This window comes from Ipomoea triloba, chromosome 4 (genome assembly GCF_003576645.1).
Source record: "Ipomoea triloba cultivar NCNSP0323 chromosome 4, ASM357664v1".
Classification (NCBI taxonomy): Eukaryota; Viridiplantae; Streptophyta; class Magnoliopsida; order Solanales; family Convolvulaceae; genus Ipomoea; species Ipomoea triloba.
Window position 1 is genome coordinate 9,498,073 of NC_044919.1, and position 14,352 is coordinate 9,512,424.

At 29.7% G+C, this 14,352-nt stretch overlaps 1 protein-coding gene across 3 annotated transcripts; it reads left to right on the forward strand.

Moving 5' to 3' along the window:
• Positions 1-5,077: 5,077 nt before the first annotated feature.
• Positions 5,078-8,454, forward strand: LOC116017171. Of its 3 annotated transcripts, XR_004097852.1 has the most exons (8): positions 5,078-5,220; positions 5,414-5,520; positions 6,520-6,618; positions 6,692-6,790; positions 6,884-7,183; positions 7,307-7,358; positions 7,546-7,591; positions 8,170-8,454. XR_004097852.1 is itself a non-coding variant. In XM_031257705.1 (7 exons), the coding sequence occupies exons 3-6, from the start codon at positions 6,562-6,564 to the stop codon at positions 7,313-7,315; spliced, it is 465 nt and encodes a 154-aa protein (XP_031113565.1). In that variant the 5' UTR covers positions 5,078-5,220; positions 5,414-5,520; positions 6,520-6,561; the 3' UTR covers positions 7,316-7,358; positions 8,170-8,454. The 3 variants fall into 3 exon arrangements, 1 of the variants encoding a protein (XP_031113565.1); XR_004097853.1 differs by lacking the exon at positions 6,520-6,618; XM_031257705.1 differs by lacking the exon at positions 7,546-7,591.
• Positions 8,455-14,352: the final 5,898 nt, after the last annotated feature.

The following is a 14,352-nucleotide window of genomic DNA, read 5'->3' on the forward strand; positions in this document are numbered from 1 at the left end:
ATCCATCAAACTTTTGATATCAACATTTTTCAAAAGCTCATTTTCAATTGTTGTGCACACTTTATATATTTTTTTCCAATATCACAATCATTTTGATCTTCTATATAAAGATTAGCATCTAACAATTTTCCCTGGTATCATCTTTTTGCTCATCGATTTGAGTTTGTTTTGTAATGAATTTTTCAAGAGCTTCTTTTTTAGATTGATTTAGTTGCTCAATTCTTCTTTTCTTTTTACGCTTCTCAGGCCCAAATGTATATTTTCTAGAATACATAATTATAAAATCCTAAGGAAAAAAATTTATTTAGAAACTCTACCTATGAATAAATAATTAATCAAGAAACAAATTCTTAAAACAATAAACAAAAATTATGAAAATACATAATTTTAATTACCTGTTAAGAGAATTGAACAACTTAGAATTGAGACTTGAGAGTTTGTGTGATCAAGAAAAATTGAAGAATTAATTGAGTTGCGGTTTGCGATCTACGAAATTACCGAATTGTGAATTGGACATTGTCGAATTTCGCTACGGTATTGCTGTATTTTATAGGGTTGGGAATTGAGAATTTGCTAATTTTCTAATTGAGATGTGGTATGTGGAATTATGATTTATGAAATATAATTGCCAAATGGAATTGGCAATATTTTTGGATTAGGAAATATATATATATATATATTAGAATTGGCAGTATCTTTGATAATTGAGATTTAGATTAGGATATATATATATATATATATATATATATATATATATATTAGATTTTTAAAGCAATTGCTAATTGGGCTCAATTTTATCTTGTTACAAATTGGTTTAAATTTTTGTAAACTATATATACATATAATTTTTTGTTAAAAATATGGGGCCCCCAAAAATTTGTTAGACATGCTCAGATACGACCCTGCTTATATGCACAAATATCTACTATACTAATAAGAGCCAAAGAGAGTTAGGCCTAAAATGGGTAGAAAAAATGACGGTCAAATTATTTAATCAAATGGATGGTTCAGATGGATTATTTAATCAAATAGATGGTTAAGATAATTCAGATTAATATTATTAATAGAGATTACCTAATTTAACCTTACTTTTATGATTATCCGTTAAGTTTTCCGTTAAATATTCTCTTATCCGTTAGTATTCCGTTAACTTTAAACTTACGCATTAATTTCTATATGAAAGATCTTAGGTTCGAACCTCATCTCAATCAAATTTACTCTATTTACTCTTATTAAATTAAATAAATTAGTAGCTACAACAAAAAATGATAAATATGTATTTCTTTAATTTAGAATTATGTGTCTACAATACCTTTATTTGAAAAAATTATTCATTATCAAAAAATTAAATTAAATAAGAGAAATAATTTTATTAGTTATATTGTCTTTATTTTCTCTCATGCAAAGATTCTTTACATTCAAATTTATCAATTGATATTCATTACATTGTCCATTATCTTATTTTTACAATATCTTGTAATTAAATATCAAAGTTATAGTACAAAATAATGTTATATATTTATTTACCAAGTATTTTATTAATACTATGAAAAATAAATTTTAAAACAATTTGAATCTAATTATATTAACTACTTGGGGATTGGTTGACAAAGAGAGTACTCAAATAACCCAACAAATTGAAGCGGAATCGCTGTATTTTACTCTTATTGAATTAAATAAATTAGTAGTACACCAAAAAATGATACATATGTATTTCTTTAATACCATGAAAAAAAAAAAGAATAGTTTGAAACCAATCATATTAACTACTTGGGGGATTTGTTGACAATGAAAGTACTCAAATAACTCATTACCCAGCAAATTGAAGCGANAGTACTCAAATAACTCATTACCCAGCAAATTGAAGCGAGAAAACTACCTTTTAATATCTTTGGAATATATAATATTTTAAATTTTCAAATTTTTATTAATTTATTTAATCTTTTTTTTTATTAAACTATGGATTTATTTATCCACAATAACTCATTCAACAATAATGGTTGAACCAAATGAATCCCAAGCAGAACACCTAAGGGAAAGTCCATAGCTCCTATATCATAATCTCATTGCATGACGTTGTCATCTATGCTACCAACAATAACCGAATTGAAACTAACACACTACCAACAAAAATGAAGAGAACAAATAGTAAAGATGAAGACAATGACAATGTTACTCAAAAGAAAATTAAGAACATTTAGAAAAATTCAAATGAAAAGTAGTATTTATTTAGACTATCATTTTTAGACCAAATATTTAGATTATCGATTTTACAAGGTTGCAAACATTTATTTTAGTAATAATTATAATGAATTTTCTATATTATCTTGGATTCATATACTTTGAGTTAGATATTTAAATAAAAAAATTCGAAATTCAATTACCCATGTATAAACTTCTCCTATATAATCTTGCATTGATATACTTTCAAATATTTATTTAAATATAAAAATTGGGCATTAACCCATACGCGCAATGCGCGTATAAAACTAGTCATAATTATATGTTCAAATGTAATACTAATTAGGAATAAAATTTTTGTTACTTATAATGGTAAATGTTATACTTTTACATTTCAATTTAAAAGTATTGCATTTTTTTTCTCAAAAGTATTATATTTTTCCTTATGAGTAAGGAGAACATTACTTATTATGGAAATGTAATACTTTAGATGGAAAATATAATACTTTTACATCAAAATGCAAAATTATTATTATACATTTTTCTTAAAAGGTATTACATTTTTCCTTATAAGTGACAAATTTTATTCCTAATTAGTAATACATTTGAACATATAAGTATGACATTTGCGCATATAAATATGACATTTGCAATTAATTCAACCCAATTCGATCCGTCTCACAAATAAGGATATGTGAGACAATATCACATAAGTGTGACCCAATAATAATATCTTTAAGTTCTTAACCTAACATATTTTGATTAATCCTAAAAGATATCAATCACAATTTTTATTCATTCTGTATCTAATAAAATCATGACGTATAATAAGAATTTTAAAAGCACACTAATCAATTTTCTATCCGAATATTGACAATAAAGAAAGCTTTATACATTCAAGATTTTAACACTATCGAGATAACTTAAAAGATTGAAACATCATGGGACATATTTAGTGGTTGAAGCATGATTCTCGTATCAGAAGGTATCAAGTTTGATTATTACCAACACCTTCCCTTTTTGATCGACCTCGTCTCACAAGGTCAATCATTACTCTTCTTAATGCAATTTACTTCTCATATATATTTTTTTTGAGTACAATTTACCTCTTATATATAGTTTACATGCTATTACAAATTAACAAGAATTACTCAGCACACACCATCAATAGTAAATTATTAAGTTATTGGACTATACATTTATATACTCCGTACTTCTTAATTTTGTGTAAATTTGGGCTTTGAGATTTTTTTTTTTTTTTTTGAAAACGGCTTTGAGATATAGTCATCATGAAGTTGGAAACATGTTTGGGCCAAGGCTTTTGTGAATAACAAACAACCCTATAAAATGTGGCTCATACCAGCCCTGCCTGCAAATCTAGAGCTCAATGCAGTGGACAAGAGGACAACATGTAAGATGCTTCTCAGATATTTCAATCACTTATATGTGTAATTAACATTTTTTTATTCACTGATGTGATAATAAAATTATTTATATTTATTGACGGCACATGAATTAGTTGACTCACGGGTTAAAATGTAAATTTTTTTTACCATATATACTGCTTCATGCAAGATACAAAAATACATTTTTATGAAATCCTTAGAAAATATTATATTTTTATTAAAAAGTACTACATGTTTCAGGTAGGTAAAACGATCTTAAAAACCTATTGGAATTTTAAAAATCTATTTGTTTGTGTCTTTAAAAAAAATCTATTTGTTTGTCTAGATTTCTTCTTTCCTTTGTCGGTTCTCTGTTGGCTTTTCTTTCCTCTTGCCTTGGAAAAGGCGAATTGGACTTTTCAACAGTCGTTATATCGTCGACCATAAACGACACCGTTTATTTAAGTAAAAAAAACGGTTGCCGTCACAATTTAACGGAGTTTCGTAAATGATACTATAGTTTATTTCAAATGATATTACCTCACATTTGTTTTTATATTATCAAATGAAACTGTAGTTATATTAAAATGAAATTTTAGTTGTGTTGAAAGGAAACTGCAGTGTATATAAAAATGAAATTGAATAACCGTTTCACATATTTGAGTGTCAAATGGTATTCCTAAACTCATAAAATATTACAATTAGGTCATATTACTGAATATGTTACGATTGATGTGGTGCTAATGAAATTAACACGTGGTGTCATGATATTTATGTAGATTTTAATTACAGAATTTTTTTTTGTATTTTTAATTTATTTTTTAAAATATAATTTGAGTGAATTTATAACTCCTTTAATAATTAAAGAATTAAATTAATCAGGAAGTATTGATGAACCAAAAGTGTGAATATTTCTATTTCATTACCCGGGGCTCGGAGCGAAATAAATAAAGGAAGTACTGCCAAAGGGTTCAAACTCAAGACTTTCAACATAACAACATAAGTTCTTAACCACTAAGTCACTCAAGATCTTGTGTATTAAATGCCACGAAACTCCACTTATGCATGAGAGTGTGCTGGAAGCAAAGTAGTGGAGGGACACATGTGTGGCCAAGAATGAAGGTTGGGCTATGCCATCTATTTGTTAACGATCCGTGAATCCTAAAACAATATAACACTACAAGAAAAACTATCTTTAGTGACAAAAATTTAGTGACGGGCAGAGAAAACCCTCACTAAATGTATTATTTACCTACTTTTTGTGAGGGTTACAAATTACTCTAGCTAAAGGTTTATGATTTAGTGACGAAATTTTAACTTAATACTTAATTTAAAACTATACTCTCGTTATTGGTATGAAAAATGTTATTACCCTCGCTATTGATATATGCCAATTATTTTACTAAAAAAAATTCCCACCAAAATTTTTATTTTTTTGGCGCCCAACTCTGTAAAATCATTTACAGCCACCCACCTTTTTTCCATTTCTCTTGTTTTTTTTAGAACTCTTCCATTCTCTCTTCTCTTTCCAGCACTCACCATCTCAGTACAATATCTCCATTTCTCTCTCTTTCTCTTCACTCACTTCTTCCCTTCACTTCACCATAAGTCACTGGTAGGTTTTTCTCAGGTATCATCACCATTTAGTCACAAGGTAATTTCTTAGTTTTCTCATTTTTGTTTTGTAATATTTCTCCATTATCTTGATGTTAGGGCTTAGAAAAACTCTGTATTTTTTTGAAATCTTTTCTCTATTTCTGTTGGGTAATATTGAGATTTTTGTTTTGATTTATAATTTTTTTGTCTCTCTATGATTTGCTGTCGATTACCACCGTTGCCGCCCAAAGATATTAGACGGTTGCTTCGCCTCCACTGTTCAGAGATGGGCTCAACAGTTTAATTAGCTATTTTGGTCAGGTGTCTCTGCCTTCATCTTCCAAGTATTGCAAAACAGGTTTATCTCTTTCCCTGTAATTTGTTGAATATGTATCAACATGGTTGAAATGTCAGTATTTGCTGAATATGCATTAGGGCTTTGTGATTCTAGAAATTTCTTAACTGATTATGATGTACTGCAAGTATCTACTTCCTCGTTATGTTTTGGAAACCAAATTCTTTTTCTTCTGATTGCCTCAAATTTCTACCATTTCTTGGCCATGCTGATGAGTTTCTTGGAATTGATAAGAGTGATGGCCTTTGGGGATTGTATAGAGACCTAATGGGATTAATTGGTAGAGTATAAGATTACTGATATTTCTAGAAACTTGTATGTGGTTTGTTGTAGATGTGCAAAAACTGTCAACCCATACAAACCAGAGAACATGTAGCGACCTGTACGGGTTAACCAGAGGACGGGAGAATAAGCAACTTGTACTAGCATTAGATATGGGATGTTTGATTATGTGGCAGAAATTTGCTGCCATTAGTACATGAGTACATTATTTAGCTTCTTAAATTTTTTCCCTTGATTATGTAGGCTTTGTTTTCTCTTTCAGGATATTCTAGTTTGGGATGAATATTAGGAGGAATTTTTTAAATTGCAATGATGTATTCTATATTTAGGAACTAACAGTTTAATTTTTAATTAAATCATAAAGTTGTTTGCTTTCTTGTCTGTATCTTGAGAAAAGAAACTAATTCATGGGAATTTGGTTGAAGAAAGGTAAACGAAAGAAGACAATTTTATTCTTGAAAATTATGCAGACTTTGATATATTACATTATTTTTAGAATACTTCATATATAATTATTTTTTTAGTTAATAAAATATCATTTTATATTAAATTCAGGTTTCAATTTTTGCTATAAGGCTTTCATTATTCTGTTTATAATGGCACCAGTAAGAAATGGATGAGTTTTTTCAATGACCGGTTGAACGCACAAAATGATGGTTTTACATATTATAAAAATATTTTTTTTATTTAAATAATTAGTTACATTTGTAATTCATGCAGAAAATCAGTCAACAAAATACTAAGAATAGGTCTGCATCGGATATGGGAATGCCTCATCGGACAGGGAGTAGGCCACATAGAGAAATCATATATGAAAATGTACTAAACTATACTTGTGGTAGTTATCTATGAATTTCTTCACCTAGAATGACTTTTTTTACTCAACTTATAGGGAGGTAAAGATTCAACACCACCTGACTTGGGAGTAATTTTCTTAAAGACTAGATGCAAAAATGAAAAACTAGACGGGACAAGAGAAAAAGAAAAATATGTAAGTGTCATTATTTAGTCCCTTTGCATAATATTGTTTATTTTTATCTTGATACCTTTTCATTTACTTTTGACTATTTTAAACTTTTTATAGGATGAAATTGTGAAGACTATTATGTCCGATCCATCACTTTCAAACCTTGAGATTGTTGAAAAACATTTTGGACAGCAGCGCCACGGTCATGTATATGGTTATGGGGGTGGAGTAAAGCGAAAAAATTTTAATGATTCTAAATCTACTTATATCAAAGAGTTAGAGGCTAAGCTCCATGAGAAGGATGAAGAAAACCGTAACCTTAAGAGGCGCATGGATGTATTTGAAAGTAGGTTGATCCGAATAGAGAATGGAGATTTATCATCTCTTGGAACTACAACTAGTGATGACATTCAAGAGGTACATAAAGTAAATTGAGACAAACACTTAATTGTTGCTTATTATATAAAGGAATACGGAGTAACTAACTTATATTATTTTTGGACTTCATTGTATCAAATGGCTATATTTTTATCATTGCAGGATGCATAGAACCCAAGATATTAACATTGTTTCTTTTGACTTTAGTATTAAGGTAAAATACAAATTTCTATTACTTTTACGAGTATAGGTATATATATAAGTTGTGACTTTTGGAAAATTTAATGTTAGATGACATGAAGGAACTAGGTGCGTATCAAGTTTTTTATTTATTTATTTTTGTACTAGCATAAGGTTATTACCTCCTTTTGAGTATTCTTATATTTTGCATTACAATGTAGGTAACTTCTATTGATTATTTTAACTAACAATGTGCTTTTGGATGATGTAAGTTCACTTCATTTGTTTATATTGATATGAAATTTATTTTTCCTTTTTGCTTTGAATATTGATGCTTTTAGTTTAAAATTGTTATTGCTATATTGTGATGGAACTAGCTTCATGTCATTAAGTTGTCTCATGGACTATATATAGTTTAGCAATTGTATTAGGAAGTGATTGATGAACTAGTATCATGTCATTAAGTTGTCTCATGAACTATATATAGTTTAGCAATTGCATTAGGGAGTGATTGATGAATTACATTTTAATCTTTTAATGAAATATGTGACTTTGAGAAGTTTTTGAAGACTAGGAATATATATAAAAGCAGCAAAACTTTTGATACCTTTATCTTTGATGTCATGTATACCAACACTTGTAAATAAATTGATAAGCAAACAAAACAGGCCAGGGATACTTTTATTAGAAAACAGCAGTTTCCTGACCTTTAATAAGTCCTTGAATGCATCAGTTTGATATGCATAGTGGCATGTATATATGCATACATCAATTACTCACAATTGTAAATTATTATTTATTCAATTATACTGAGTATATTCTTGTTATCTATTTTTATTTACCAGGTGACAAAGCTATTGATGAAAAATGGCATGCCGAACACCGCATCGAAAGTAAATATTTTTGTGTATGAAGTTGATTGTACATTTTTGCTTTGGGGTTGTTTTTGTCTAAACTAAAAATGTTTATTTGTACAGTCTCACCTTTCAAAATAGCCAATAGATACATTACTATGGCTATTTGTTAACTATAATTAGTTTCTTTGCGTTTAGTCTGTACAAAGTTCTGTGAAACATTTCATTTTGGTAGTGATGATGAAGTCTTTTAATATATTGATAAGTTTACTTTGATTGCATTATTGTTAAAATTATAAATTGTATTAATACAATATCTATAGTTACAGTATAATGTCGATGATCGAAAAATGTATTACAAAAATTAATATTTAATGAGTAATAACAAGATATAAAAATTAAAATTAGAAAAAAAAAATTAATAATAGAATATAACATTTAGTGACAGGCAAAATCTAATATAATGAGAGGAAATTTCGTTAGAAAATAGTAATATTAACGACGGGATTTTCCATCATTAAAAGAATATATGAGAGGAAATTATGCTATTGAATAATTGTATTAATGACGGGATTCTTTGTCACAAAAAGAACACTTTAGTGACGGTAAATATACTATCACTACACAAAAAGAACACTTTAGTGACGGTAAATATACTATCACTATATGCTCACTAATGATGGTATCATATCCCGTCATTAATTGTTTTTATCCTCGGAAGATATAACGACGGGTCGCGACGGTAAATTTCCCGTCATTAAAAGTCTTTTATGCTGGTTTTTGAACTTTTAGTGACGGTTTTACTTCTCGCTAATGGACAATTTTCTTGTAGTGTAAACATGCACCCTTCCCTTCCCTTTTGGTTCACAACCTTCTTTTTTGTTGGGTGGTCTAAGTCTTCTCTCTCTCCTGCTGACATGCCAGGGTTTGAGTCTTGTTGATAACATATTTAGTTTTGTTTATTTATTCGTCCTTTAGCTTGTGTTATTTATTATTGGCCCGCCATTTTAGGCCCTATTCAATTCCTTAGAGGTATAGTATTTATTATTTATGTATTCTTTGGACTGTCGCTTTAGGCCAATATCTCGGATTTTGTATGTGTTATTTTGGGCCTAGCGCCCTGGGTAATGAAGCGACTTTCTTCCTACCCCCCCCCCCTCCTATTCTGTACCTCTATACAAAGTTTATGGTGGACCCGGTTAGAATAAAACCATCATTGGCGCCGTCTGTGGGGACGCTACGAAAAGCATGTGTTTCTGGTTCCACCCACTGTTAGCAGCATGGAGTCACCATTCTTGAATATTCTGGCTAGGAAGATGGTTTTTAAGTAAACATAGGTTTCACCATTCGATTTGGGAGTGTTTCAAGAAGTTGGGTGTTGATCATGCAGGCTAGTTAAGTGCTACTTGATCATCACATGAAATAAGTTTGACTTTCACATGCTGTTAAAAATCGTGTGTTCCTAGTTTGTAGCCGTTCTACCATTTCTCTTTACACAATCAAATCTCGAGACACGCCAAAATAGCCGACTCACAAAACAAGCATTCGTGGAACCTACAAGAATGCCTAAACAGGCAAGGCGAGGGTCGGTTCTCCACCCAGAGAACATGAGAGGTTCGACCTAGCGTACAATCAGCAGTTAGGGGCATAGCCTAGCTTGGCTCGATAGCTGGTTCTTCCTACCTTGACTCAGCACTCTACGAGCTGGGGGAGGAAGGCATCGCCAAGGAGGGGGCTCTAGTGCAAATGGCTCGAGGAGGTAAGAAAAATATTTCTACATTGGAGAAATATTAACAAATATTTCTGGTTGGACTTTCAGGCTAAGCAGGCTACCAAAAAATTACAAATGGATGCGGTAGTAGACCCACGAAAATGGATAAGCGGTCTCGACGTTAGTTGTAAGCTTGGCAATCTTAAAAGGAGATGCTACAGTAAACAATAGCACCCAATAAGCACCTAGCGATTTTTTCAACCATAGTCGTACACTTGAACAGTACCATCAAGAAAGATATATGTGTTCTTGACACGAAGGAAGATAAGTCAACTTAGGTGGTTATAAACATGAAAAGCATGTTGTCTAAATTATGGAAAATAGCTCTGGACACCGCTATTGACCTAAGAAGGAATAACAATGAACAAATTCAAATTATTTTGATTTTTTAACAATTAAAAAAGGTAGTTATATATAAATAAAAGTTCCTTTAAAGTTAGAGGGGTTCATGAATATAAGCCAATAGCGGATCAATACTCAAGATTCTAAAAGCTTTCAAGTATATCTGAAATCTCTTAAGGCAATGTGTTAAAACTTGGGTAATTAGAATTAAATATTTAGGTACGTCTGGTTCAAATATTGGAATAACAATAATAATGAGAATAAATATTTAATGAGGTAATGAGTTCAAATAGATAGAGTCTATTTGTTTGGTAGTAATAGAAATTGGAATCAAAATAAATAAATAAACAAATAATTGAAATAAAAAATTATATATATATATATATATATATATATATATATATATATATAAAATACATATATATACACATACATATATGTGTATATATATTAAAATATATATTTAGTGAAATTTATTGGGGAGATTGGAAGAAGAGTGAATTATGAAAATTATACTAGTCTCAAATCACTATAAAAATTTTCTCCCCTTCATTTTTACTTTATATATTTTCACAATCCATAACAAACACGCACACACACTTTACAAAACAAACAAAACAAACTTTACAATCCAAACTTACTACTTTCCAAAAACAAGAGAAGCAAAATACTTCCGCTTCATATACTTTTGTGCTATAAAATATGAAATATATAGTTAAAGTCTATTCAACAGTCTTATATTTTTCATCTATCTACTATCTTAAAAAGGGGGATAGACTTAAAAGATATGTATCAACAATCTAGAATTATCAATTTTTATTTCATTTTTTAAGGAGCTTTCATGTTGTCAATGACCTATGGTTAAGTGACATGAAGTAACTCTCCCCAATGAAAGGTCATGAGTTTGAGTCCCGTGAACTATTATTCAATTTTATGAGAACTTTTAGGTGATTCAATGGCGGATCCATAAATATTGTTAAGTGAGGGGAGCGGGGTGGAGTTAAAATTTTTCAAAACGCGATAAAAACTATCTATGATAAATATGAAATAGTTGGAATAAATTTCATATCATCTCTATTAATATTATATTCATAAATTACATTGTCTGATCTAAATAGTACGTAACAAGTAGATTTTCTTTTAAAATAATTTTAATAATTGAATTACAAAATATATTTCATATCAATTAATTCATCAATTTAAATAATTATTATCACATATAACACATTATAAATCTCATAATTAATATAAAAAAGTAAATTCAAAAATAAAAAATACAATTAGAGTGTAGTCAACATATTTTGAACTCTTGATCTCTTAAAATAATAAAATACTTATTACCAACTAAACTACCTTAAATATTACAAACTAATTTTCTAAATAAAATTATATTATCTACATCTATTAAAATATTTACTAGAATATGTGAGTTTATTGATTAAATTTGAGTTTTTCTATAATTTTCAAACTTGGCGTGGAAATAATATTTACATTTTCATTTATTATTGAGCATAGGTTAAAGAATATATATGATTTGCTTAGAACATTTTTCATCAAGTCCATTATTTTGTTGAATTATTAGTCGGAAAACTTGAATAATAAAAACAATGAAAACAGTAAGTAGTGGAACATTGCAACAACATTAAAGTACGACAACGAGTCAACAACAGTAGGATGACTCATAAAGTGGCATACAATTTCGTCAAAAACTCAACACCCTTTTGACTTTCTATACGTTCAGCTGAAAGTAGGCCAATGTGGAACACATGCATTTTTTTTTTAAAGCAAGAACACATGCATTTAATTACAATCTTAGGTTGCACAAAAATAAATTTTTTTTTCAGAGCTTACCGTAGTGGTTCGCATAAAATTTAATATCACGACTTAAGGCGGCAGTATTGGAGTTCGAATACCACTAAAAACAGAATGATGGAATGTATGAATTAGAATTTGATCAAACTCGCTTCGCTTTTTTAAATCTAGCAGAATTTTAAGCTTTGATTATTTAGACTCAGCTCCGTAAATTTACACCACCCGCACCAAAAAGTTTATAAATAGTCTGAAGTGGACTAATGGAAAGGTACAAAATTACCCTAGTATATGGACACTTTTGTACTTTAGTGTACATCCAAGTCGGGAGGAAAATAAAAACCCTAAATAAAATTAAGAAAAACGGCTATATTCAATTGAGTTATCATGATTTACATCTTTCTAAATACTTTATCGGATCGGGACGTGGAGAATTTTTAAGGCTGGAAAACTTTTTGGGAGAAAAAAATAAAAACTGCTATATTTGGAAACAAGAAGAAAGAAAAACGGCTATATTTGGGAAGAAAGAAAACGGCGCAGCTATATATTTGTAAACAACGAAAAAGGGCTATATTTTAAAGCTAAAAGTCTATCTTGTGCGTATTTCATTTTCTTACCGACAATCCTATAAGACTATAACAAGACAAAGGTTTCATAGTCTACATTCAAAAGCTTTTTTATTTTCTACTTCTCTCCCGATTCTCTATCTATAATAAAACATCTCTTTTGGATCGGATAACTTCAGTTAAGTTAGTTAGGCTAATGACTTGGTAACCACAATATTATAAATTTGACTCTCAACAGAATCGGAGCAGCCTATTGACTTTCTTGGTTTGAGTCGGTCAGTTATAGACAACCTAAGTTGGTTTACCTTCTTATGGTTCTTTACTGACTAGAATCACAATGCGCAATTTACTTAGTTGATATGAACACATTTGTAGATATGTTCAAATAAATTAGAGTATTGTCCCAAGATAGCTTTAAATGCAAGGATAGAGATGGATCGAAATACCTTAGACCTCACGTGACACCCTTAATCCCGAATCGTCAAAAACTTATGAAAAAATCCGTTGTAGCTTCAAGTATCTCGACGACGCAATCTTCAATCAACTAGAGTCAGATCTAGTTTCCTTCGATTCAAGAATGAGTCCACGAACTTAATCTAAGGTTGAAGCTAAGAGAGTAAGAATGATTCGAGTCTACAAATGAATTGGTTGTCGAGTGCACAAGCTAGCCACTAATTGAATCCACAATTACCAATAAGGTTTCTTACACAAGTGTAAAGAAAGAATTAAGAGTTTTATTGAAAGAAAAACATAATATAATTAAAGCTACTAATTAATGTTGTGCCCTGTTTATAGGTATAGGGGCAACATTATAGTCCTAAGTACAATTTACAATGAGAAAAAGAGCTCTAAACTTAATCTAGAAATCAAGTAAAGATAGTCCTATTTAGAAAGGATTTCATGCCAAACATTTTAAATTAATGGTGGCAAAAAATAATAGCATCGATTTGGCCTAATTTATTCCCTAAAATAAGCACTTAAACAATTAAAAAAAGTCTTGAGTTCTTCTTCATCTTTTGCAATTGGGCTTGACTTGGATTTCCACCATCTTTGAACGTAACCAATGAAGAGTTGTTTTAATTGTTTGAACTTGAACCTTGTGATTGGGCCATTATAATTCTTTCCTCTATCAAATGGACTTTTTATTGGCCTTTCTTGTTCCTTCCACCAATGATGCTTTAAGAACGTAGTGATGGGCCTTATGAAGAGCCCACTATGATGGACTCGACAAATTATACCACAGACGATGGTCTACCTTGCATTGTAGACTCTGGTCCAAAAATAACCTTCAAATTATGTATATGTAGTTGACACATTATATACCTGCAATTGGCAGTTTCTGTACCTGCTATAGCTATCATATTATGTGTTAGCGCAATTATATTTATTTATACATGTACAAAAATTGTTAACTATAGGTACATAAAGTGTTAACTGAATGCAAGATTAACCCTAGTTCATGGTATAACAAATTAACAATTGGATGGACTCTTATTGGATCCCATGAGTGTTGGTTCCTATTACCAATGCACATCCTCGGTTATTGGCTGCAGGTTTTCCTCATCACTAAAAAAATATATTTCTTTGTTTCTAGATTATTATATATATATATATATATATATATATATATATATATATATATATATATATATATATATATATATATATATATATATATATATATAT

Excerpts from the sequence above, each read along its gene's own strand:
- LOC116017171 (XM_031257705.1), top strand. The coding sequence starts at position 6,562 with ATGGGAATGCCTCATCGGACAGGGAGTAGGCCACATAGAGAAATCATA. Across the intron at positions 6,619-6,691 it reads GAGAAATCATATATGAAAAT|GGAGGTAAAGATTCAACACC; the intron begins GTACTAAACTAT and ends CTCAACTTATAG. Across the intron at positions 6,791-6,883 it reads CAAGAGAAAAAGAAAAATAT|GATGAAATTGTGAAGACTAT; the intron begins GTAAGTGTCATT and ends AACTTTTTATAG.